The sequence below is a fragment of the Pristiophorus japonicus genome, chromosome 3 (assembly GCF_044704955.1).
Source record: "Pristiophorus japonicus isolate sPriJap1 chromosome 3, sPriJap1.hap1, whole genome shotgun sequence".
In the NCBI taxonomy this organism is placed as follows: domain Eukaryota; kingdom Metazoa; phylum Chordata; class Chondrichthyes; family Pristiophoridae; genus Pristiophorus; species Pristiophorus japonicus.
The window spans coordinates 249,904,476-249,929,769 of record NC_091979.1 but is presented as its reverse complement, the minus strand read 5'-3'; the positions used below and the strand labels follow the sequence as shown (position 1 = coordinate 249,929,769).

Sequence of the window (25,294 nt, the reverse complement as noted above, 5' to 3'; positions counted from 1 at the left end):
TGATACGGAAGAGAAGGGGGAATAAACATGAGGCCAGAATCAGTCAGAGGAACAGAGAATTATGGGGAAGGGGGGGGCTTGTATGGCTGGAGGAGGTTACAAAGATCAGGAGGGGCAAGACCATGAAGGGATTAAACATGAATGTATTATCATTTTAAAGTAGTGGTGATGGGGACCAGGAGCCAATGTAAGTCAATAAGGACAGGAATGATGGGAGAGTGGGACTTGTTGCAGAATCGGATATGGACAGCAGAGTATTGGGTGAGTGAAATTTAGAGGATGGGGGCTGACCAAGAAATTAAGGGAAAATACTTCCAAGTGGGTGCAGCTAGAGTTTAGTCAGCAACATTTACCAGCACAGAGCACCAGCAAGCTCTCACAAACAGAAATCACATGATGCCCAGATAATCTGTTTTTTAGTGATGTTGGTTGAGGGATAAATATTGGCCAGGACACCGGGGAGGACTCCCTTGCTCTTCTTCGATATAATGCCATGGGATTGCTTATGTCCACCTAGGAGGGCAGGAATTCCCAAGCAGTAACATTCTTCACCTTGATCAGACTAATAATAGACAAGTGGTTGCACATATAACCATTGTTAAATAGGAATATAGGCCATTCATAAGAACATAATAAATAGGAGTAGGCTATTTGGCCCCTCGAGCCTGCTCTGCCATTCAATAAGATCATGGCTGATCTGATCTTGGCCTCAATTCCACTTCCCTGCCTGCTCCTCATAACCCTTGACTCGTATCGTTCAAATATCATTTAGCCCCGAAGCCTGTTGCAGTTCTCCTCCAATACAGAACTGTACCCTTTAACAGAAAGAAGTGTATGATTTTAAAAAAGAGTTTAACATTCATAGGATTAGAAATTGCTATGCATTGCACCCATTTTTGGGACGTAAATTGGGTGCAAAGCATGCCAGTTTAGCAGCGGAACGGCCTGTGGCCATTTTACACAGATGTTGTTGTCCTGGGCGAATGCCTAAAAACAGGCATTAGGCCTCTTGATATGTAAATGAGGAACATAATCGAACTCTCCTGCTCACTCCCCATACTCTTTAATATTCCTCTTTTTCAAACAATTAATTCCTTTTCTGTGACTCTTCTGACGCCATCCACCACTTTAACAGTTTCAAGTTTTCTGGCGCCAACCATCTTCATTTCTACACTGAGAGAATTCTATATTCTAATCATCCTTTTGTGAATAAATATTTTCTAACCTCCCTATGAATTCTTTCTGTGATTATCTTAAATTTGTATCTTCTCACTGGAAACAATCTATTACTATTTATCATTTTGAAGTCACTCCTTTACTACTTTAGCTGATGTGAAAAAATGCCCTAACTTGAATCCGACTCTGAATCCAGACAGATTTGATGAATGTTCTCTTTCTGGCAGTTGTAATGCCTGAAACAAATTCGAGACAATCTCATAGTTCCCCAACCCCGCACAACCTGCTTCTACCTCCTTCCCAAGATCCACAAACAGAACTGCCCTGGTAGACCCATCATTTCAGCCTGTTCTTCCTGTCTCGACTCTTTTTTTCTTAGCCTAGTCCCTTCCCACCTACATCTGTGACTCTTCCGACGCCATCCACCATTTTAACAGTTTCAAGTTTTCAGGTGCCAACCATCTCCTTTTCACTATGGACGTCCAATCTCTCCACATCTCCATCCCCCACCAGGACGGCCTGAGGGTGCTCTGCTTCTTCCTTGAACAGAGGTCCAACCAGTCACTATCCACCACCACTCTCCTCTGCCTGGCTGAACTTGTTCTCACATTGAACAACCTTTCCTTTGACTCCACTCACTTCCTCCAAATTAAAGGTGTTGCTATGGGAATCCATAGGTCTTAGCTATGCCTGCCTTTTCGTGGGATATGTGGAACATTCTTTGTTGCAGTTTTACTCAGGTCCCCTCCTTCACCTATTTTCCCAGTACATTGATGACTGTATCGGTGCCGTTTCCTGCTCTCGCCCTGACTTAGAAAATGTCATTCAGTTTGCTTCCAATTTCCACCTTTCCCTCACCTTCACATGGTCCATCTCCGACTCTTCCTTTCCTCGGCTTTACTGTCTCCATTTCTGGGGATAGGCTATCGACAAACATCCACTATAAGCCCACTGACTCCCACAGCTACCTGGACTACACTTCCTCCCACCCCGCATCCTATAAGGACTCCATTCCATTCTCGCTGTTTCTCCATCGCATCTGTTCTGACAATACCATACTAGTGCATCCGATATGTCTTCCTTTTTCCTCAACCGAGGATTCCCCTCTACCATGGTTGACACAGCCTACGACCATGTCTGTTCCATTTCCCTCCCTCCCAAAACCACAATAGGGTTCCCCTTGTCCTCACCTTTCACCCCACCAGTCTCCACGTTTAACAGATCATTCTCTGCCACCTCCAGTGTGATTCCACCACAAAACACATCTCCCCCTCCCCTTTCAGCATTCCAAAGGGACCATTCCCTCCGCAACAATCTGGTCCACTCCTCAATCACCCGCAACACCCACTCCGTTCCTGCAGCACCTTTCCGTGCAAGCACAGAAGATACAACATCTGGCCTTTTACCTCCACCCTTCCCACTATCCAGGGCCCCAAACACTTTGTCCAGATTAACCAGCGATTTACTTATACTTCTTGCAATTTAGTATACTCACGATGTGATACATTGGGAAGACCAAACACAGATTGGGTGACCGCTTTGCGGAACACCTCCATTCGGTCTGTAAGTGCGACCCCAAGTTTCCGGTCGCCTGTCACTTTAATTCTTCACTCCACTAACACTCTGAACTCTCTGTCCTCGGCCTCCTGCACTGTTCCAACAAAGTTCAATGTAAGCTCGATGAACAGCACCTCGTCTTTCGATTAGACATTTTACAGTCTTCTGGACTCAACATCGAGTTCAACAATTTCAGACCATAACCTCTGCCCCTATTTTTTTTACATGGCAGTTGTTGATGATTCTGCCATTCCCATTTACACCTCTTCTAAACTCATCTTTTGTTTCTTTACTTGTCCCATTGTTATCTCCTTTTGCTTTGTACTATCATACCTTTTGTCATTGAATCACTCCTGCCTTCCACCCTATTACAGACCCTTTTGTTCTTTTCGCCCCTCCCCCCTTTCCCTGCCCCGGCACTTGCTTGAAATCTGTTACATTTCTCAATTTTTCCAGTTCTGACGAAAAATCATCGACCTGAAACTCTGTTCTCTTTCCACAGATGCTGCCTAACCTGCTGAGTATTTGCAGCATTTTCTGTTTTTATTTCAGGACAATCTCAGTTCAGTTCCTAGTAGATGTGAGTCCACAGCTTAACGTTCTCGACGGTTTGGCATTTAATTATCAGGATTTGCCAGTGTCACAAGTTGCACACTGAATGTAATAAATTGAAATGTGTTTCTCTTTCTAGGTATGAATTCCGCAGAATTGTTGCTGAGGTTCTGGTGATTCCTGTCTGGAGAGTAACTATTTTACCAGGGGGCCCATCTGCAGCCAACACAGAGAAGTGCCAGCAAATCACTTTCTACATGGCAGGCAAGTGTTCAGACACGTTCTATTGAACAGTTGCAATATTTATATGAGAAAAAGTAAAAATATTCTAAAGGTGTCTCAATAATCTTGCCTTCAGTTAGCTCTGCTAACTCTTCACCCAATCCCAGCTTGATGTCTAAATTTATTCCTTTCCCACCCCTGTTGAAGATATTTTATTAAATTAAAGGAACTATCTAAGTTTTCGTTGTTGCAACAAAGAGTAAAAGGATTTTATGTAATGCTTGAAAATGCAGTAAGTCCGATGCAAAAACATTTAACTGATTGGGTTCAGGTTGGAAAAATAATAAAGTGCATTTTCTTTCAAGGATATTTACTTGTGTTCCACATCAACAACACCATTAACCATAAATATGAAGCATTCCGAAGTTATTTTTGCTACATTTCTAGGGTAGGGTATTATGGAGGGTGTGTATGCGAAGGGTAACCCACATTTCCTACCACTGCTAAACACACTGGGGTGAATATTCACTTTTACTGCCAGGCAGTAACAGATTGGCTGCCTATTTACACACTGCCTGATTTATGTTTGCATTTGGAAAAGAAAGTCAGGTGGGGTATAAAACATACAACCCACTTCTCTCTGGCAGTGAAAGTGAAAGCTCATCCCTCTATTTTCATGCGCTGCCTGTTATCTGTTTGAGGTAGTGTATATGGAACAATGTAAAACTACAAACAAAACTCTCATTAAACACACAAAGAAAGTAAAATAATAATATACAGCAGTTAACCAAGTATAAAGAAAAATTTCAAAAAGCACCAGCTGCACTATACTCTCACCCCATCAAAACAAGCAAGTAAATAACTTAATTCAAGGTTAAAATACAAAAGAACAGCAGCTTTTGAAGGTGGCACGTGTTAAGCTGCTTCTTACTAATTTGCCAAAGAGCCTTGAAGTGGCCCAGTGAAGATTCTAAATGATGTGTTGATAATGGCCGTAAGAATCATCTGTCCCAGTTAATTAGGTGAGGAAGGTACGGAGGCTGAGAACCAATTATGATTCAAGGTCATTAGGTTTCAAAAACCATGGACCACTTGTAAAAGCTACAATTTACTTATAAAAGTTACCACAAATAGCTCAGGGTCATAATTGTAGACAGAATGGAGGTGTTTAGCAGAGTGGTCAGCTAATCTGTGTTTAGTTTTTCTAATATAGAGGAAACTGCACAATGAGCGGTGATTAGAAGAAGTGCATGTAAATTGCTGTCTCACATGGAAGGACCGTTTGGGGCCCTAGGCAACGGGATGGGAAGAAGTGAATGGGCAGTGTTGAATCTCTTGCGTTTGCATGGAAAGATGCCAGGGCAAGATTGACTAGAAGTTGGGATGATGGAGGACTGAACCATGGCATGATTCTTCTGTAAAGTAGAGAGGGGAGGTGTGGTTGGTGCTGGGATCATGTTGTTGAGTGTGGAAATGGTGCAAGATGATTTGGTGAATAAAGAGGTTGGCAAGGACCAGTGGGACTCTGTCACAGCATGAAAGGTCAGAGCAGAAGTACAGGAAATTAAATGGACTTAGTCAAGGGCCCTGTTGACCACTAAATGGGGAATCATTGGCTAACGAAAAAGGGCAACATTTCAGAAGCTTTGGTGCAGAAAGCACAGTTATCAGAAGAGCTGTGACAATAATGGAGAAAATGAGGGAATGAGATAGAGGGGGAAATTTTGAAACCTCCCACCCAGCAGAAACAGGGTAGTAGCGCCCCAAAAACAGAGCGGAATGACTTATTGAGTAGGACTGGAACAAAGAGTGTTCCACATATCCTGCAAAAAGGCAAGGATGGTTGGAACCCATGCAGGTTCCCATAGCAACACCTTTTGATCTGGAAGAAGTGAGTGGAATTAAGAGAAGCTGCTCAAGGTAAGAACAAGTTCAGCTGGCCATAGGAGGGAATTAGGGAATGGGGACTAGTTGCTCAAGGAAAATGTAGAAGGCTTGCAGGCCATCGCAGTTAGGAATGGAGGTGTAGAGTGACTACGTCTACGATGAAAAGAAGACAACTGGGGCTGAATGATCTGAAATCATTAAAGTGGTAGAGGACATCAAAGAAGTTGCAAATGTAGATAGGCAGTGATTGGACAATAGGGTGAAAGAAGAGTGTCGAGATGAGAGAAAATTCGTTCCGTGGGACAGGAACAAGCTGGCAAGATTGACTAATCAGGACAGTCCTATTTGTGTACCTTGGGGAGTTGAGAGAAACAGACTTTGAGATTGGGGAACTATGAGATTAGAGGCAATGGGAAGAAGATCCCCAGTAGAGCTGAGATCAATACCAGTCAGAGAAATAATTGCTTGGTATTTGTAGTGAGGTCATGGACGTCATGGCCAACACTTATCCCTCAACCAACATTACTCAAAACAGATTATCTGGTCATTATCACATTGCTGTTTATGGGAGCTTGCGGTGCACAAATTGGCTGCCGTGTTTCCTACATTACAACACTTCAAAAATACTTCATTGGCTGTAAAGCACTTTGGGACGTTCTGACGTTGTGAAAGATGCAATATAAATGCAAGTCTTTTATTTTTCTTTCTAAGGTAGGAGAAGTCGGGGTGTTCTTCCTCCAAACAGCAGCAAACTCTATTTTGTCAGGTCTGATAATGATGATGGGGTTAGCACTGAGTGGAAAAACTGAATTATTCAATATCACAGTGGCGGTTCAGAATGAAAATATTGAGTTAAGAAGCCAAAGAGAGGGGTCCAGGTCAATAGCAAAGGTTGGAGAGGGAGGGCAGATAAAATTGAAGTAAAACGGATCAGGAGGTAGGCGTCATCGAAGAGTTCTTTGAGTTTCTTGTCAGAAAGGAATTTATTTTTACTGGAATTGTTCACTGTTCTAACAAAGCTGAATGCAATCTTCAAGAACATATCTCGGCCTAGTAACTGGATCGAGCAGTGCTTGTTATTCAGGTGGAAAATAGGCACTGAAGGGTTCAATACAGCGCGTAGCGTGCACGCTCTCATTCTGCGCCTGGTATGTGCTGCACACCATATTGGTTAGTCCAGGGCAACCCCCTGAAACAGGCATTCCAAGAGGCAGTGCACCTGTCAAGAAGGTGACCATCAGCTGACGCTGGCACTGAAACAACCGTGAGTCTGGCAGAGGGGGAGGAGATATCGGGAGGGGGTGAACGGTAGTCAGCGGCAGCCCTCAGTTTTAATGTAGAGCTAGAGGAAGAACCCCTGCCTATGCAAATTTGAGGCCTAATGCCTCTTTGAGGCCCCTTTCTGAAATTGGTTCGTGCCTGACCACAGCATATGCTGTGAATGCTGCGATCAGTTTTCTCACGTACTCAGCAGCCAAACCAGCGCTCTTTAAAGGGACATTCTTGAGGCTGCCACTGAGATACTTACCTGTATGTGGATGCCAGGAGGAGCAGGAATTCTTCCTCTAGCTCTACGTTAAAACTGAAGGCTGCCGCTGACCACCGCTCACCCCCTCCTGATATCCTCCCCCTCTGCCAGACTCACGGTTGTTTTAGTGCCAGCGTCGGCGGATGGTCACCTTCTTGACAGGTGCACTGCCTCTTGGAGTGTGGCTGGTGTTCTCAGCATGTCAGTTGTGTCCCGATGATGCAAGAAGACCAATTTTGCGCGGTCCTCTTACTCATCAGTTGTGGTGTGGAGGTTTGCATTTGCCGCTGGGTTTGCCCCCAAAGTCATGCGCAAACCAATTTCACATTCTCCTCGGCACCTTGCAACCCTCTGGCCTGATCACTGACTTCAATGACTTAAGGCTTCAGTTTTATCTTCATATTCAAACCTGTTTTAATATCATACCTGACCACATCTAGTAGCCATTCGGTAGAGGATGGGAGGAAAGAAAATTTCCATGATTTTTTTTTAAATGAAGAAGAAATCAACAACACTGCAGCCAAATTTGACTTGAGCTCAAGTCAGCATAACTGAACCAATGAATAAACCGAACTATCATTTAATCAGTTCTTCCGTGTGCAGTTTAAATCAGAACTAAAGGACATCAACCACACCGAATGATAGTTTGGTTTATTCATTGGTTCAGTTATGCTGACTTGAGCTCAAGTCAGATTTGGCTGCAGTGTTGTTGATTTCTTCTTCATTTAAAAAAAAAATCATGGAAATTTTCTCTCCTCCCTCCTCTACCGAATGGCTACTAGATGTGGTCAGGTATGATATTAAAACAGGTTTGAATATGAAGATAATACTGAAGCCTTAAGTCATGTTTTTTAGTTTGATGAGGTTCAAACCATATTAGCCAGCACACAGCATTAAAAACACTTTGCAATTAGTCTCTTAAAGTAGCAAATTGATAATTAAGTTAGATACTGATTCAGTGAATCAGTTTCCCTTTCATCTTGTCTAAAACTGCTTCTTGCCAATTTATGTTCCTTATTTTGTTAACAATCAATTCCATTTTCTTATGCTTTTTGGTTTAACATTATTTTACTCATCACAGCTCTTATTGGCCTGCACATTTATAGCTAAACCTAAAGAATGATTTTGTAACAAAAATCTAGGAATATGATGCCCAAAATTCGCCACCATTTAGCTCCAAATTTTTGGAGGTATCAGTGTTTTTTGGAGCTAAGTTAATTTTGCAAGTTTCGCCAATGGGTAACAGATAACAGCTGATTTTTTTTAGTTAAGGTTTTTATGACGTCACTCGGGGTCATAACGTTTTTTTCCCCGTTTTTGCGAGTTTCGCCAACAAGCATTTTTTCAAAAACGGCGCTGGGGACCACTGGCGACCGTCTTGGAAAAACCTTACCAAATCGGAGTCAGATAGAAATCGGCGTTACAAATGCCATCTCGTTTATCTCCCTCGGCTGGACACAGGAGCTCGGCGCTGGGCTTCCAAAAGAAGCCCAGGGGGGAGGTGGTAGCCAAGCCGGGGAGAGGGGCGGCAGCAGCGCAGACCTTTGGGCTGGGGAGAGGGGCGGCAGCAGCGCAGACCTTTGGGCTGGGGAGAGGGGCGGCAGCAGCGCAGACCTTTGGGCTGGGGAGAGGGGCGGCAGCAGCGCAGACCTTTGGGCTGGGGAGAGGGGCGGCAGCAGCGCAGATCTTTGGGCTGGGGAGAGGGGCGGCAGCAGCAGGGACCTTTGGGCTGGGGAGAGGGGCGGCAGCAGCAGGGACCTTTGGGCTGGGGAGAGGGGCGGCAGCAGCAGGGACCTTTGGGCTGGGGAGAGGGGCGGCAGCAGCAGGGACCTTTGGGCTGGGGAGAGGGGTGGCAGCAGCGCAGACCTTTGGGCTGGGGAGAGGGGCGGCAGCAGCGCAGACCTTTGGGCTGGGGAGAGGGGCGGCAGCAGCAGGGACCTTTGGGCTGGGGAGAGGGGCGGCAGCAGCGCAGACCTTTGGGCTGGGGAGAGGGGCGGCAGCAGCGCAGACCTTTGGGCTGGGGAGAGGGGCGGCAGCAGCGCAGACCTTTGGGCTGGGGAGAGGGGCGGCAGCAGCGCAGACCTTTGGGCTGGGGAGAGGGGCGGCAGCAGCAGGGACCTTTTGGTTCCACAAGATCCAGTTGACCTCTGCTACTTTGCTCAAGTGGCCTTTGACAATGTGCTGGCAAGCTAATACATTCGGTGGGACATCAGGGACGAGCCCAATGCCGTCCTTTCCCGATGCCCACACACATGCACGTTCCAGCAGGGCTCACTAGAGAGTGAGCAGAAGTGGAAAACTTGGCAATTTTCTCCCATGTAGCTCAAAGAAATTGAGACTAATTGTAGCACAGCTACTACGTCAAGTTAGCTCAGTTGCTAGTACTCTTGCGAATAAGTCAGAAGATTGTAAATTCAACTTCAAGCCAAGCACATAATCTAGCTGACAGTGCAGTACTGAGGAGTTATTATTGGAGGTGCTGTTGTTGAATAGGGGCAGCAGCAGCGTGGAGCTTTTGGCCGGGGTTATGGGCGGCAGTGGGGATAGGGGCAGAAAATGTTGGAAATCTCAGCGAGTTGGCATGGGATAAATCAGCACGGGTTAGCTACAGAGTAAAATTGTACAATTACACGTTACCATGGAAACCTAAATGCTTGGGCGTGCGCAGAACGGGGCCTCAGTTTTTCGGCACTATCAATTTGCTCCACCCACAGAAGCTAAGGTCTTTTTGCGCGCCGCCAAATTCAAAGAGAAAAATGGCGAAACTTTGGAATTTTTTTGCCGCTACTTCGCCTTAAAAAAATCGGCCGTTAATCTTAAATAGCGCCAAAAAAAGGCAATATGGAATTTTGGGCCCATGGAAAAGCTGTTTAGCACATTTGGCTCCTTTAATGATCCAGGTCTTATTCCAGGAAGGAGTTTGGCCATTTATGATTTTTAAAAATCTATCCCAAACTCTCATCCTTTGGCTTCGTTGATGGCGTATAACTCCTTTATCTGCTACTTTAAAGAGGCGCCATTTATTTTAAACAGGTTAACATCTCTCTTCAAATAATGGCCATCCGATTTTTATGCAAAGATATAAAACATCCAAATATTTGCAAGATAATTTCAAGGACTTTGTAGTGAATGAAGGACACAAGATCACAATTATGGACAAGGTAGGCCATCCAGAGCGATCTTAACATGCACCCATTGTACATAAGAACATAAGAAATAGGAGCAGGAGAAGGCCATACGGCCCTTCGAGCCTGCTCCACCATTTAATACAATCATGGCTGATCCGATCATGGACTCAGGTCCACTTCCCTACCCGCTCTCCATAACGCCTTATTCCCTTATCGTTTAAGAAACTGTATATTTCTGTCTTAAATTTATTCAATGTCCCAGCTTCCATAGCTCTCTGAGGCAGTGAATTCCACAGATCCACAAGCCTCTGAGAGAAGAAATTTCTCCTCATCTCTGTTTTAAATGGGCGGCCCCTTATTCTAATATTATGCCCTCTAGTTCTAGTCTCCCCTATCAGTGGAAATATCCTCTCTGCATCCACCTTGTCAAACCCCCACATAATCTTATACGTTCGATAAGATCACCTCTCATTCTTCTGAATTCCAATGAATAGAGGTCCAACCTACTCAACCTTTCCTCATACGTCAACCCCCTCATCTCTGGAATCAACCCTGTGAACCTTCTCTGAACTGCCTCCAAAGCAAGTATATCCTTTCGTAGTATCCAATTGGTTCAGGGTGTTTGCCTCCATGACTCTAATTGGACATTTATTCCACACATTTATCATTCTTTGTGTGAAGAAGTATTTCCTGATATCCAATTGCTGTGCTTTGCTTGATCTAGGAATCCATGATACTAATACTGGGGGTACCCAAAATGAGACCATGTTCCCAGTGATAACATCCTAAGCTTTATGAACACAAAAACATTGCTAAAAAGTTTTTTTTCTCGAAAAAGCATCTTAAATACCCAAACCTGTAGGGATTGATACCTGATCAGAATAATTTTCTTATCACCATGACTTTTCTTTTTGAATCTGCTATTATTTTGACAAGTAGACTGATGGGTGGAGGAGCTGTCTGACAGTACAGCACTTTGGTGAGCTAACACTGCTGTAGTAAGGTAGGACGTGGGTTATGTCATCGTGGCTTGTTCCTTGGTGAATTGCTAATCTTATCTAGGCCTGCTCAAGAGGAGGGGTTCAGGGCTTCCATGGGGAGTGCTATGCTCATAATAAAGTGATGCATCTGAGTACTGTAGACATGAGTAAGTGTGACCTTAGCTCCTTTATTTAAACTCCAGAGTGCAGGTACAGCATGGGAGACCTGCTTGTATACAGTGCTCCCAAGAGCAGTATGATACAGGTTGCCTAGGGTTACATACATAACAGGGAGGAAGTAATTAGTCAGAAGCCAAGCTAATTTACAGCTCTGACACGTACTCAGTAGCAATTGACTCCAAAGCACTTTCAGCAGAGGCCTGGGAACAAACTGATTGATTTACCTCTCAGTAAGAGAATAGTGTGTGAATGTGTGGCAGTTTGGGAAGCGGAGAAACACTGAAAAAGGAAATAACTTACAAAATGGGGATTTAAAAAAAAACTGTCTGCTGCATAATTCCAATGTGCTGTTCATGGATTTTAACTTTGAATCAAAATGTCGCCAAAATAATCCTGAGGGAAGATTTCTTATGGTCGCTGTATGTCAGCAATGTTCTAAACATACCAAGAAGATTTCTTCTAATTGCTATCTCTGGTGAGATTGTAAACATATTTTTTTAGAATGCTTTTGTAATTTGAACATAAGAACTCTCCCTGCTATATATACAATGTTGTTAATGAGGAAAATAATTTTTAGAGAAAATCCCCTGACTCTTTTGGTAAACACTTGTACGTTGGATCTGAAAAATACTGAAAAATGATGTATTGCTATATTTTTGTATCTAGTGAAAGTTGTACCATTAGAACTCTGAAACAGTGAAATCTATATAAAATGGGCATTTGTTAACATTTTTTGTTTTTAAAAAAAAATAGTATTTTAGTCACTGGAGATTGGTCAGATTTTAACTGCAGCTAGTGTTTGGTAGGTGGTGTAAGTTAGAAACCCACCCGCTGCTCAAAACATTTGGCCCAGGATATCTTAACAGCAGATAAGTAGTGGGATCGGCTGTCGTGCTATTCGTGGGGGACCTGCGATTGTGGAGGTGGGGGAGGGTGATTGGTGAAATTATTCAGGGGAGACATAAATTTCCACAGGAGCACTCCTGCTTCTCCTGGCTCAATAAGAAAAGTAAAACAAAAAAATTAAAAACATATCTTTTAAAGCCTCTTGTGACCCAGCTTTCTTGCTGGTTTGGCCTGGTGGAAAATGTACTGCTGCTTTCCACTCGGGCTGCCTGATAAACATTGCAGTCAGGTCCTGATGACGTCATCGGGATTTGGCATTCACATGCTAAAAAGGACCCGCCAGCTTTGCCGCAGGCGCACTTGAGCAGGTGAAAATTGCGAGAGGTTAGCTCCCAGCGGCTCCAAGGCAGGTACTTGACTGTGGCGGTATTAATTATCTACCTGGTGGGTAGGGGTTAAAATTGCCTCCAGAGTATCTGATTCAGCCTCGTGAGTTGATGGGTCGTTCACTACTGTTATGTGCTGTCTAATTATATATGGCTCAAATAAACATTGGGGCTAATTTTCAACTTCAGTGGAATGAAAATTGGACGGGTTCCACAGGGGGTGGACAATCTGCTCTGCCAGGTTACCACCCAAGTGGTGAAGTTGAAAATTACATTCAATTGTGTCAGGTCAAACATGGAACCATCTTTGCAGATTAGCTGACCTGCCACAGTATAAAAGTACCTTAAAATCCTCTCTGAATGCAGTACAGGAAAACATCTTTAACGTGTGTTCCTGTGAAATCATTTTGCAGTAATGGTAAAAGTAATATTTGCAATGTTGTATACTGTTAAAGAACTTAATTATTTTGATGTTCAAGTAGCTATTGGATAACCTGGCAACACAGCACTGGTCTGGAAATGTGCTGTGCTGTGGATCTTTGATTTTCTACACTGCGTCTGTGACTTTTGTGATCTTGTGCAGATGCCAAGTCTATACCATTTAGCAGTCAGCCTGAGACTGACATAGACAAAGACCTAGGAACAGAGAATAGGAGGGTAATTTAAAATGAGAAGAGGGTATCATTTAAAATAGCTTCTTATGCTTCACTTACATTATTTATGTAATATAGTTCTTTTGTACTGATAATACTTCTGCTGTTCTCTCTATCTGCTACCCCCGCAACAAACTTTCTGCTCATAAGCTCTTAAACCATTTTCCACCAGACCAAGGAGACATTGTTTAATTTCCACTGGGAACAAGTTATTTCTTTATAATCTGTGTAACTGGAGAACTCTGCAACTGTTACTTAACGCCAATAGCTGCAGATGGACTCTTTCTCTCTTCATTTTACTTTCAGGAACTCCCTATATGTTCTGCTCATTTGGTCCTTTAAAATGTGGAAATAATAAGCAAAAAGGGATCATTTGATGCAGTTCTGCCTCATACTCATAGGAGCTTCTATTGCATGTTGATTGCATCTTGGAAGAAGTTCCTGTTGAAAATATGAGTGAACTATTCCTATTGCATGGGGCTAGAACCTCCACTTTTGTGCTTATCGGCCAAAAATGGGCTTTATTTCCGGCATAGGCGTTAAAAAAGGGTTTTCAGATCGCCAGTTTCTTGCCCATTCTCAAAACACCTAGTTTACATTTTTGAAAATGGGCGTTACCGCGAGCAATATCAAAGGGCAGTCGCGTAAAATTTTTCTGACCTTCTACCATAAAGCGTGGCCGTCCTTAGTAATGGCATGGCAATGCTCGATTCCCGCGATTCAGGAGGTCAAGGGTCATCATAACATGCGCAGAAGAGGAGACAGAGAGAGAGGGAGCTCAGAGGCGCTGAAAGCGTGTGTGGTTGTGGTGTTTGGTTGTTGTGGGGGGCACGACGGAGATTCACCAGCAGCAAAAAGCCTACTAAGCACCAAGAACATAGTTGGCACCGAGTTTTTGTCCAACAAGTAAGATATAACATGAAAGAGATGGAGGAGGCCCTGGAGCTGGTAGCCAGGAACACTGGTGCCAGAGGGCCCCCAGTGGTCCCGGAGCGCCGCACTGCACCCCAAGATGACCCACCTCCATTGCCAACCACACATGAGAGCCAGGAGTAACATCTTGCTTATGGCTCGGAGCACACTCCCACCTCAGGACCGTCCTCTTCCGTATACGTCCAAGTAGCGCTTCAGCCGTCACCCTCCCCCCCCGCCCCCATTGAAGCATCGCCTGAGGACCTTCTCGGCCAGGCAGCTTGGAGTCAGGAGAGGAAGTGGTAGAGATGGGGAGGAGAAGCGGGCGGGGGGGGGGGGGGGGGCGGTGGGGGAGAGTTGGTTTGTACAGAAATACTGATGATTTCAGACTAATGTTCGGTTTAAATGTTTTTTATTTAAACAAAACCTTGTAACACATTGGCACAAATAGCTGCACCATTACATGCTGGTGATTCCTTAATCTGTTTTAGTGATGTTAGTTGAGGGATAAATTTTGGCCAGGACACCAGGAGAACACTCCTGCTCTCTTCAAATAGTGCCATGGACCTTTTACGTCCACCCAAGGGGGCATATGGGGCCTTGGTTTAACATCTCATCTGAAAAAAGGCACCTTTGACAGTGCAGCACTCCCTTGGTACAGTACTGACGTGTCAGCCTAGATTATGTGCTCAAGTGACTGGAATGGGGCTTAAGCCAAGGCTGACAATGTTTGCGGTTAAGTGCATGGGCAAGAGGGTGGCAGATGAATTATAATGAAGCAAAATTTGAAGTTATCCACTTTGGTAGGAAAAATTGCAGAGCAGAATATTTTTTAAATGGTGAGAAACTGGGAAATGTTGGTATTCAGAGGGACCTGGGTGTCCTTGTACATGAATCACAGAAAGTTAACATGCAAGCAATTAGAAAAGCAAATGGTATGTTAGCTTTTATTACAAAAGGATTGGAGTATAAGAGTAAAGAAGTCTTTATTGCAATTATATAAAGCCTTGGTAAGTCAACACCAGGAGCACTGTGTACAGTTTTGGTCTCCTTACCGAAGGAAGGATATATTTGCCTTAGAGGGAGTGCAACAAAGGTTCACTAGACTGATTCCTGGGATGGGTTGATTGTCCTTTGAGGAGAGAGTGAGTAGACAAGGCCTATATTCCCTAGCGTTTAGAAGAGTGAGAGGTGATGTCATTGAAACATATACAATTCTTAAGGGGTTGATAGAGTAGATGTTGAGAGAATGTTTCCCCTGGTAGAACTAGAGGTCACAGCCTCAGAATAAGGGGTTGGCCATTTAGGACTGAGATGATCGTTGAGTATATTCAAGATAGAGATCGATAGATTTTTGGATACTAAAGGAATCAAGGATTATGGGGAAAGTGCGACAAGGTGGAGTTGATGTAGAAAATCAGCCATGATCTCACTGAATGGCGGAGCAGGCTCGAGAAGGGGCATGGCCTACTCCTGCTCCTATTTCTTATGTTCTTATGTTCCCCAATGCTATATCAGTTCTAATTCAGAACATTTTTTCCTCTTTTCAGGAGATGTTGACAAGAGCAAACTGGACAATTTAGAGCACCAAGATAAACTGGGTAAATTCAAAGCCTCCAAAACATGTACAACAGGTATGTTACTGTGTTAGCTTTATAAATTCTTAAAGATATATGTTTTTGGTGCTTTGTTAAGTAACTAATGACAATGGTGGAGAATGAATCAAGTCTCCATTCCAATGTTATTGCAGCTCACACTACATAAGTGCATACTTGATCAATACTGGAGTATAGAACTCCAGTGTATCAATTCCATTCTCTCACATGTAGGCCAGTATTCATTCAAGCTTAGAACTCCATTATATCACCCAAAGTAAAGATGTAAATTGTATTCAACTGCATCATTCTATCACTTGCACAGTATTAGTGATGTATGATGAGGCGTTGCTGTGTATATCCTGGCTCAGACGGTGTGCAATTTACAGAAGCTTTTACAATATTCTATGACTCGGTGAGACAGTACGTTAGTACGCTGCCATTTCACCTCTCATAAGATTGAAATTTCCTATCGCTGATGGTTGTACGGGTTCTCCATTAAATGAGCTTTTCAGCAGCCTCAGTCCAGTTCCTCGTGGATAAAGAACTACAGGTAAAGACTGCCTATGACTGAGCACTAATTGTCACCCAAGCAGCAGTTTTGTTCAGATATAACGAGGATGGCTAGAATAGGAAATTAAAATGTTACACTGGTGGGGTAGTATTTTTCTCAGGTTAAAGTGAATTATTTGAGCAACGTAAAAACTAATTCTGCATGTAACTCATGCTGCCTGGGAGTGCATGATTCTCACCCAGCGTGCACAATGTACAAGATGCAAATAACCTTCTGGAAATACTAGGGGACCGAGGGTCTAGTGAGAAGGAGGAACTGAAGGAAATCCTTATTAGTCAGGAAATTGTGTTAGGGAAATTGATGGGATTGAAGTCTGATAAATTCCCAGGGCCTGATAATCTGCATCCCAGAGTACTTAAGGAAGTGGCCCTAGAAATATTGGATGCATTAGTGATCATTTTACAACAGTCAATCGACTCTGGATCAGTTCCTATGGAACATTAGGGTAGCTAATGTAACACCACTTTTTAAGAAAGGAGGGAGAGAGAAAATGGGGAATTATAGACCAGTTAGCCTGTCATCAGTAGTGGGGAAAATGTTGGAATCAATTACTAAAGATGAAATAGCAGCGCATTTGGAAAGCAGTGACAGGATCGGTCCAAGTCAGCATGGATTTATGAAAGGGAAATCATGCTTGACAAATCTTCTAGAATTTTTTGAGGATGTAACTAGTAGCATGGACAAGGGAGAACCAGTGAATGTGGTGTATTTGGACTTTCAAAAGGCTTTTGACAAGGTCCCACACAAGAGATTGGTGTGCAAAATTAAAGGACATGCTATTGGGGGTAATGTATTGACGTGGATAGAGAACTGGTTGGCAGACAGGAAACAGAGAGTCGGAATAAATGGGCCCTTTTCAGAATGGCAGGCAGTGATTAGTGGGGTGCCGCAGGGCTAAGTGCTGGGACCCGAGCTATTTACAATATATATCAATGATTTAGATGAAGGAATTGAGTGTAATATCTCCAAGTTTGCAGATGACACTGTTATGTATTGTCCAGGTACATTAAATGTATAAGTACAATGGTGCGCCACAGAGGGCGCTGTGGTGGGAGACCTGAAAGTACCTGCAAGACAGAGTATAAAAGGCTGCCCACCACACCTGAGAGGCACTCTGGAGTTACACAATAAAGGACTAAGGTCACAGCAGTTACTCATGCCAGCAAGCTCAAGATGGTGGCGAGCTCTACAGAGAAAGGCAAGCAGAGCAACTAAAATGGTGGCACCCAGTGGAAGCCTCGTGGGATCCACAAGATGGCGTCTTAAAAGGGAAATGCACCCGGGAGTCTTAAAAGGGCCTTACACCGTTGGCGGTCCCCACAAAGAAACTTTTGTAAGACAAGAGCGAGTCTAAATGAGAAATGTGATTTGTGTGATGACGGATTTATGATAAGAGTTAATATTTTAATGCTGAATGGTTACTGTGTTTAAAATAATGGATATGAATTACGAAAAGAGTTAATACCACGAGGTACAAGTAAAAGGGTTAATGAATCCGTGACTAACATGACTAATGGACTAATGGTTCAGCGGCTGCAGATGAGCCGCTAAGGCGACTACCTTCTGAGAACAGAGGCAACGCACTAGTTGCGATACCCGGTCTCAGGGCAGCCCATTACCTCGGGCAAAAAGGGGCGGTATATCGCCACTGTACCTCACCCAGAGGAGCTGGGATTAAATAACAGTTCAGTGTACCTGCAACCTTTTGACATAACATCTGTACCATATAATATATGTACAATACAAATAAGGACTGCAAATACCACATGCTTGCACCGGATCGCAAGCATAATCTCCACATGGGGGAGAAGAGGGAAGTGGATGGTCATGGACTCACACTCACAAATCAACCAGGACAAACAAGGCCGAGGTTGCTGACAATGGCTTTTGGAACTGGGGGGGGTGGGGTGGAGTGAGATATTATGTATTGTCCAGGTACATTAAATGTATAAGTACAATGATGAGCCACAGAGGGCGCAGTGGTGGGAGACCTGAAAGTACCTGCAAGACAGAGTATAAAAGGCTGTCCACCACACCTGAGGGGCACTCTGGAGTTACACAATAAAGGACTAAGGTCACAGCAGTTACTACAACACCAGATTGTGTGGAGTCAGTGATTTAGCTGCTACATACATCACAGACACTAAGCTGGGTGGCAGTGTTAGCTGTGAGGAGGATGCTAAGAGGCTGCAGGGTGACTTGGACAGATTAGGTGAGTGGACAAATGCATGGCAGATGCAGTATAATGTGGATATATGTGAGGCTATCCACTTTAGTGGAAAAAACATGAAGGCAAAATATTATCTGAATGGTGGCAGATTAGGAAAAGGGGAGGTGCAACGAGATATGGGTATCATGGTACATCAGTCATTGAAAGGTGGCATGCATGTACAGCAGGCGGTGAAGAAGGCAAATGGCATGTTGGCCTTCATAGCTAGGGGATTTGAGTATAGGAGCAGGGAGGTCTTAGTGCAGTTGTACAGGGCCTTGGTGAGGCCTCACCTGGAATATTGTATTCAGTTTTGGTCTCCTAATCTGAGGAAGGACATTCTTGCTATTGAGGGAGTGCAGCGAAGGTTCACCAGACTGATTCCCGGGATGGCAGGACTGACTGGATCGACTGGGCCTGTATTCACTGGAGTTTAGAAGGATGAGAGGGGATCTCATAGAAACATATAAAATTTTGACGGGACTGAACAGATTAGATGCAGGAAGAATGTTCCTGATGTTGGGGAGGTCCAGAACCAGGAGACACAGTCTAAGGATAAAGGGTAGGCCATTTAGGACCGAGATCAGGAGAAACTTCTTCACTCAGAGAGTTGTTAACCTGTGGAATTCTTTTCCGCAGAGAGTTGTTGATGCCAGTTCGTTGGATATATTCAAGAGGGAGTTAGATATGGCCCTTACGGCTAAAGGGATCAAGGGGTATGGAGAGAAAGCAGGAAAGGGGTACTGAGGTGAATGATCAGCCATGATCTTATTGAATGGTGGTGCAGGCTCGAAGGGCCAAATGGTTTACTCCTGCATCTATTTTCTATGTTTCTATGTTTCTTTTTTTACAATATGGAAAAATGTTCTGTTTCCCAGCACTGACATTATTCACACTACTGACTGTAATGTTAAAAAAAAATCACATTGCTTTGACACTGGATAGGCTGTGTTGGAGTATTGGTCACCTATTGTATGTCAAAAAACTGAGATTTAAAATATTTAACATGGCCCAGAGGCAAGGCTCAGTGGAGCTTTGAGCTGTTATGTTGAATTCTTGATCTAAGCTGTACTATCGCAAGGAGGAACTGAAGAAGTCCAGCCCCATGTACACTAGGAGCTAGGGAAAATCAGCAAGCCAGGTACTCCACTCTTGTAAACGTCCTTATGACTAGTTGTCGGCTTCTCTTGATGGCAGTTTAGGAGCAAATCTCTAGCTTGTCTAAAATGATTTGTGGGACAAAGAAAGAATATAATTTTTTTTTAAAAGAGAGGCAAAGATGGATATTCCTAAACTATCTTAACATTTAAAAGTATCTAGTTATGTCTTGTAAATTGCCTGATTAAGTGGTAACGCAGTCTGGGCTGCAGTCATGCAGATAACAATATACACGAGACAAATTTATTTTTTCTCATTGTTGATGAATGGATGGAATAATTGTACTTTCTTTGTGATTTTTAACAGGTCCTAATGATGCAGCTCCAAGCCTTTTCCTGAATGTCGAGCAATTTGTTTTCTGGATACTGACTCTGATGATGCAGCTTGTCCTGTACAGTGTATTTGAATAGTTACATTGCAAATGGTGTCAGCCATTTGCTTCAGCACCTCCATCTGGTCCAGAATGCTGTCTTTGTGACAAAAGAATATCATGTAATACATTTAAATAAACCCAGGGGTTTTTCTTCTGTTGATTTCCTTATATTGCACCAAATGGTCCATTTTTAGACATGCACTTTATTTTCCTATGAATCAATGTTTATTGCCCTGAAATTAGGATTTTTAAATATTAGTGTATCAATATTTAAAGTTCTCAAGAAATTCATTTGCCTACTATTTTAAAGACTCCAGTTAACGCCTCAATTAAAGCAGCGGACAAAGAAAGATCATACCAACACAGTAAGTATTCATACACTAATATTCAGAGTGTAATTTTAAAGCATCAGAGATCTAAGGTGTCATAAAATAATGAACTCAAGGAATGTATTTTTGGTAAATATTATATGTCATAGTAGGTCATATAAGAACACATGCTTGAATAAGATTCAAGACTGTATTCTATTATGTGTGTTATATAAACAGATGGAAAGTTGACCACATCATACTTTAGAGAGAAATTGAACAGATATATAGTTCTGAAACCATACTGGTAGAAACAGTATATATTCAGCACAATGAAGATTCAAGATGAGCCTTGAACTGTGTAAAATGCATATGCAGTACGACTTGTGCAAGTGTATGACACTTGTGCAGAGAACGATTATAAGCCTTGTGTGTACCTGCATTCTCTTTATCTGTACACTCTATGATTTCCTCAAAAAATTATATTATTCAAGCACAACATGCCCTTTATATGATTAGACCATGCTTCTGCAAGTGTTCACTAATTTCATTTATATAATGAACTCTCGAACTTTATCTACAACAGATGTAAGACTAATTAGCTTCTCATTTACTGGCTTTTCACTTTACCCATTCTTGAACAGAGGTGTAACATGGCTTTTGGACAATCCCTGTTTCCGAAGACTTTTTGAAAATTATGTTTAAAATTGTGCTAGCTCCTTCCCAACCCCCTTCAGTATTCTGGGACAGTTCTACTTTTGGTCCCATTGATTATTTATCTGCAATAGCGCTTTGTCCATATCTTCTTCAGTTACTCCTGCATTCCCACTTCCACCTGAGTCTGTGAAAACTGTGGCAAGTTACCTTCAAGCACAAGATGGACTCATTATCTCTATCCTTTTACTGCTGATTTGCCTGTAAAAGTGCTTTCTCTTTATATCGACTACCATATTTCTTATTTGCCTTTTCAATCTCTCGTTTTAATGATTGACATACTGCAACTTTATCCATAAATAATTTGCAGGAAATTCTATGCCAGTGAATATTGTATACATATTTTATATTGCCAATAATGGTTTACTGACATATAAACTACATTGTGAGTTTTTAAGCCCTGTAGTTTAGATGCAGTAAGTCAATTTATTTGTCAGGAAACCACTGCTTGCAATATTTTTACCCTGTTTATACCATATTTATTTGTGAAATTCATAAAACGGCTCCCGAGGTAACTTATGGGAGAAATAAACCAGTCCTGGAGCAACCACAAGTACAATATAATTTCAGTAACACCAGATAAATAAAAGTTATTCTAACAGATTTCTACATATATTTACCAAAGTACCTATGAGTTCATTGCAGCTTCCTCTATTTTTGTCTTAATGTTTTGCTTTTAATTATATTTGTTACATAAACATGAAAAAAATGTTGCATTTGAAAATTGATGCTGTGCTATCTGAAATTAATCACTTAGGTCAACAGATTTTATGTACAGTCATGACATTTTTATGTAGATTAGAATATTGCTGTTTTTGTTCTAAGGAGCCTAAAGTTGATTTGACCTAATTAGCTAGTTTGAATTGGTTAATCTGTATATGTGTATGTGACTTTCCAGAGAGACAATGGGAAATAATCTATTGTAATTATCTTTGTATTGGCTATTTTAGATATCAAATGACATATGAATTGTTTGGGAATTTCAGAAGCAAGTACTGTGTTTGGCTAAATCTGAAAACAGAAATAAAATCAGGTATTGGACTAATATGAGGGTAGTTTTCACCTTGACCACTTGGGCAATAACCCGGTGGAGGGGATTGCCAACCCATTATAGAACCTGCTTGATTTTTATTTTAATTGAAATCGGGCTGGTTCTATCAGAGGCGGGCACCAATTTACCGCCCGAGTAGTGAAGGTGAAAATGACCCCATATGGATTGAAAAAAGGCAAAACAGAATTCAGAATTAGAGTTGCAAAATGATAAGTATTGGGAACTCTTTTACCAATGCCATTGATACTAATTGGAGTTGCTTCGTATTGCCTCACTGTAATGTTTCTCATCTATTTAAATGCTGCCTGTTTTGCATTGTAGAAGTTGATCTTTGATAAGTGCCTTTAAAAGTTTGGCGATGGGGAACAATAGCTCAGAGTGGTGACATGTATGTGACAACAGCAGTAGTGCCTGGACCCAGAATGTTTGGTGCAAAATCTCATTTTTTTTCTTCTGAACAGTTTTACAAAATGTAATCTTTTTATGTACAAGATTTTACATTCATATTGGATTTTCAAAACTACCCACGAGATGTTATTATAAAAATGATGGCAAGACTCATGCTTTCTATTCGCCAGTTTTTTTTCCCATTTTCTCTTCCTTCCTGAAGGTGCTGACTGATGCTCCAGGCTGGTGTTTCCAGGAGCACCAGCAGTTCTCTGATACCTCATCAAAGTGACTGTGCTTCACTTGACAGTGAGCTCTGGCAGGCTATTGACCATGGACAACATCACAACCAAACTTGATTTTATTCTCACCCTACATCCACCTTCCATGCAAATCACGGGATACGATTCAGAAATTGGTACCCTGTCTGATTTATTTCACCTCAGTAATGCAGGGCATTGAGATCAATTGTAGAATCCACCATGAATTAATGGCTTGTAAACCGTGAACTTCTGATGGAAAATTGGGTAATTATAGTTTTAGCGAATACCATTTCTTCTCTACTCTTCCTCCACTCTTTCAATATCATAGTAATTATGAAACAGTCACTTTCTGTAGTGCAAAATCTTATAATGTAACACTGACGCACAAATAAGAGACACAGCTGCAATGTCAGTGACCACACCACCCACATTAAGATGTATTGATTCCTTCTGCTTTTTCACACCTACCTATTTAGTTAGGGAAGCCTTATGAATTTACTTAGTTCTAAGTAATGATTGGTGTTGTACAATTACACAATGTCTCGCTTTGTTGGGTACCAATTCCCCAAAATTCAGGCAGTTCAAATACTTAAAAATATATATTAGTTTGATCTAAAGTAATTAATTTGGGAAGAGAATTTATTTTATTTTACGGAAGCCATTTTTATATTAGACTTTTAAGTTGGATTTCAGGATCCCGGCATCGATGAATTGGCTGCTGACATTTGTGCTGATAATTCCAGTTTCCAGAGACTGACACAGACCTGCAGACCAAATTAAAGCTGGGACTGCCATTGAAACTGGATTCAACAGCAGAAACACTGGAATCTGTCTCATTGGAAGACCAATACAAGAGGCCCTTCAATTTCCGAGTTTGGGGTATCCTATTACAATAAGCATACATAATTTTACCATGTGTACAGCAGCAGGCTCCAACCTTTCATTCTTTGAATTCAGCTTATTCTTTTGCTGGTGTGGTATTGATGCGAAAGCAGGAAACCCAGAAACCTTCCATTCAATGTTGTGACTGTGCAGAGGCTAATTTAACAGTTTCAGTTAGGAATTGTCTATCTTGTTAAAAGGAACAGTGCATAGTACAAGTGCTTGGGAAGGGTATTAGTGTGGTAGTAGATATAGGTCACACACTTGAGACTACGAGTGTATGCCATTTGTTTCTCTTCAATTTTTACATTTTACTATCCATTAAAAGTCTTTAAAGGAGACAAAGAGCCAGAACAGATGTGTATATTTTTTGTTGCGTTATCATGTGCAAGTCACGCATTAAAGTTTTGGCAACACAACAGCATGTTTCTGTGTGTATTACTTCAGCACTTAAATGTTTGTCAAACAAACAGAAAAGTTTTGCCAAACACTCAAGAAGATTATGTATCCTTAAATTTTAAGGATTTAGGATGAATCTTTACAGTAGATAAATGTTCCTTTCTCTCAGACACTCAAACATAATATGGGTCTTCACTGATAGTACCCACGCTGGCAAAAGTCCCTATTTTGTAACTCTTGCTGACTAGGAACATAATTCAAAATGTTATAATGTTCAAAGTTTTGGCAGAGGAAAGTGTTGCTTGGGTATTTCAAAAAGTATCAGAGTGAATCAGGGTGCATCAACATTAAAGCAACATACTTGTTTTTAAATTATTCCTGCAGTTGGGAACATCTATTTATAATTATTAATAAATCTTCCATCTGAGCACTCTTTTATGTATATGTTCCCATTATAAATTTCTACATCCCGTTTATAATGGAAACTATGTAAACATACCACACTAATTGTATTTTCCAGCCGTTGAAGGTGCTAGAAGGAGGAGGGTGTCATTACTGTGTGACAAGTTGTCAAAACCAGTTTCTATTTATAAATATGGAAATATAAATTTAAAATAGTGGAAATATAAAAATAAGACAATATATGACTTTAAAATGGGAACTGAATTATGTCTGCATGCCATAGAAACATAGAAACATAGAAAATAGGTGCAGGAGTAGTCATTCGGTCCTTCGAGCCTGCACCGCCATTCAATGAGTTCATGGCTGAACATGCAACTTCAGTACCCCATTCCTGCTTTCGCACCATACCCCTTGATCCCCCTAGTAGTAAGGACTACATCTAACTCCTTTTTGAATATATTTAGTGAATTGGCCTCAACAACTTTCTGTGGTAGAGAATTCCACAGGTTCACCACTCCCTGGGTGAAGATGTTTCTCCTCATCTCGGTCCTAAGTGGCTTACCCTTTATCCTTAGACTGTGACCCCTGGTTCTGGACTTCCCCAACATTGGGAACATTCTTCCTGCATCTAACCTGTCAAAACCCGTCAGAATTTTAAACGTTTCTATGAGATCCCCTCTCATTCTTCTGAACTCCAGTGAATACAAGCCCAGTTGATCCAGTCTTTCCTGATATGTCAGTCCCGCCTTTCCGGGAATCAGTCTGGTGAACCTTCGCTGCACTCCCTCAACAGTAAGAACGTCCCTCCTCAAGTTAGGAGACCAAAACTGTACACAATACTCCAGGTGTGGCCTCACCAGGGCCCTGTATAACTGTAGTAACACCTCCCTGCCCCTGTACTCAAAAACCCCTCGCTATTTGCTTTCTTAACCGCCTGCTGTACCTGCATGCCAACCTTCAGTGACTGATGTA

The 25,294-nt window shown here is 42.2% G+C and overlaps 1 protein-coding gene across 1 annotated transcript in view; it reads left to right on the top strand.

Annotated features, from left to right (window-relative positions):
* Positions 1–23,896, top strand: part of cusr (Copper-only SOD repeat protein) — a 171,396-nt gene extending 147,500 nt beyond the window's left edge. The window contains exons 8-10 of the mRNA XM_070876507.1: positions 3,425–3,549; positions 15,558–15,641; positions 19,850–23,896. Coding sequence (XP_070732608.1) covers positions 3,425–3,549; positions 15,558–15,641; positions 19,850–19,953 — 313 coding nt within the window. The 3' untranslated portion in view covers positions 19,954–23,896. The remainder of the gene's footprint in view (positions 1–3,424; positions 3,550–15,557; positions 15,642–19,849) is intronic.
* Positions 23,897–25,294: the final 1,398 nt, after the last annotated feature.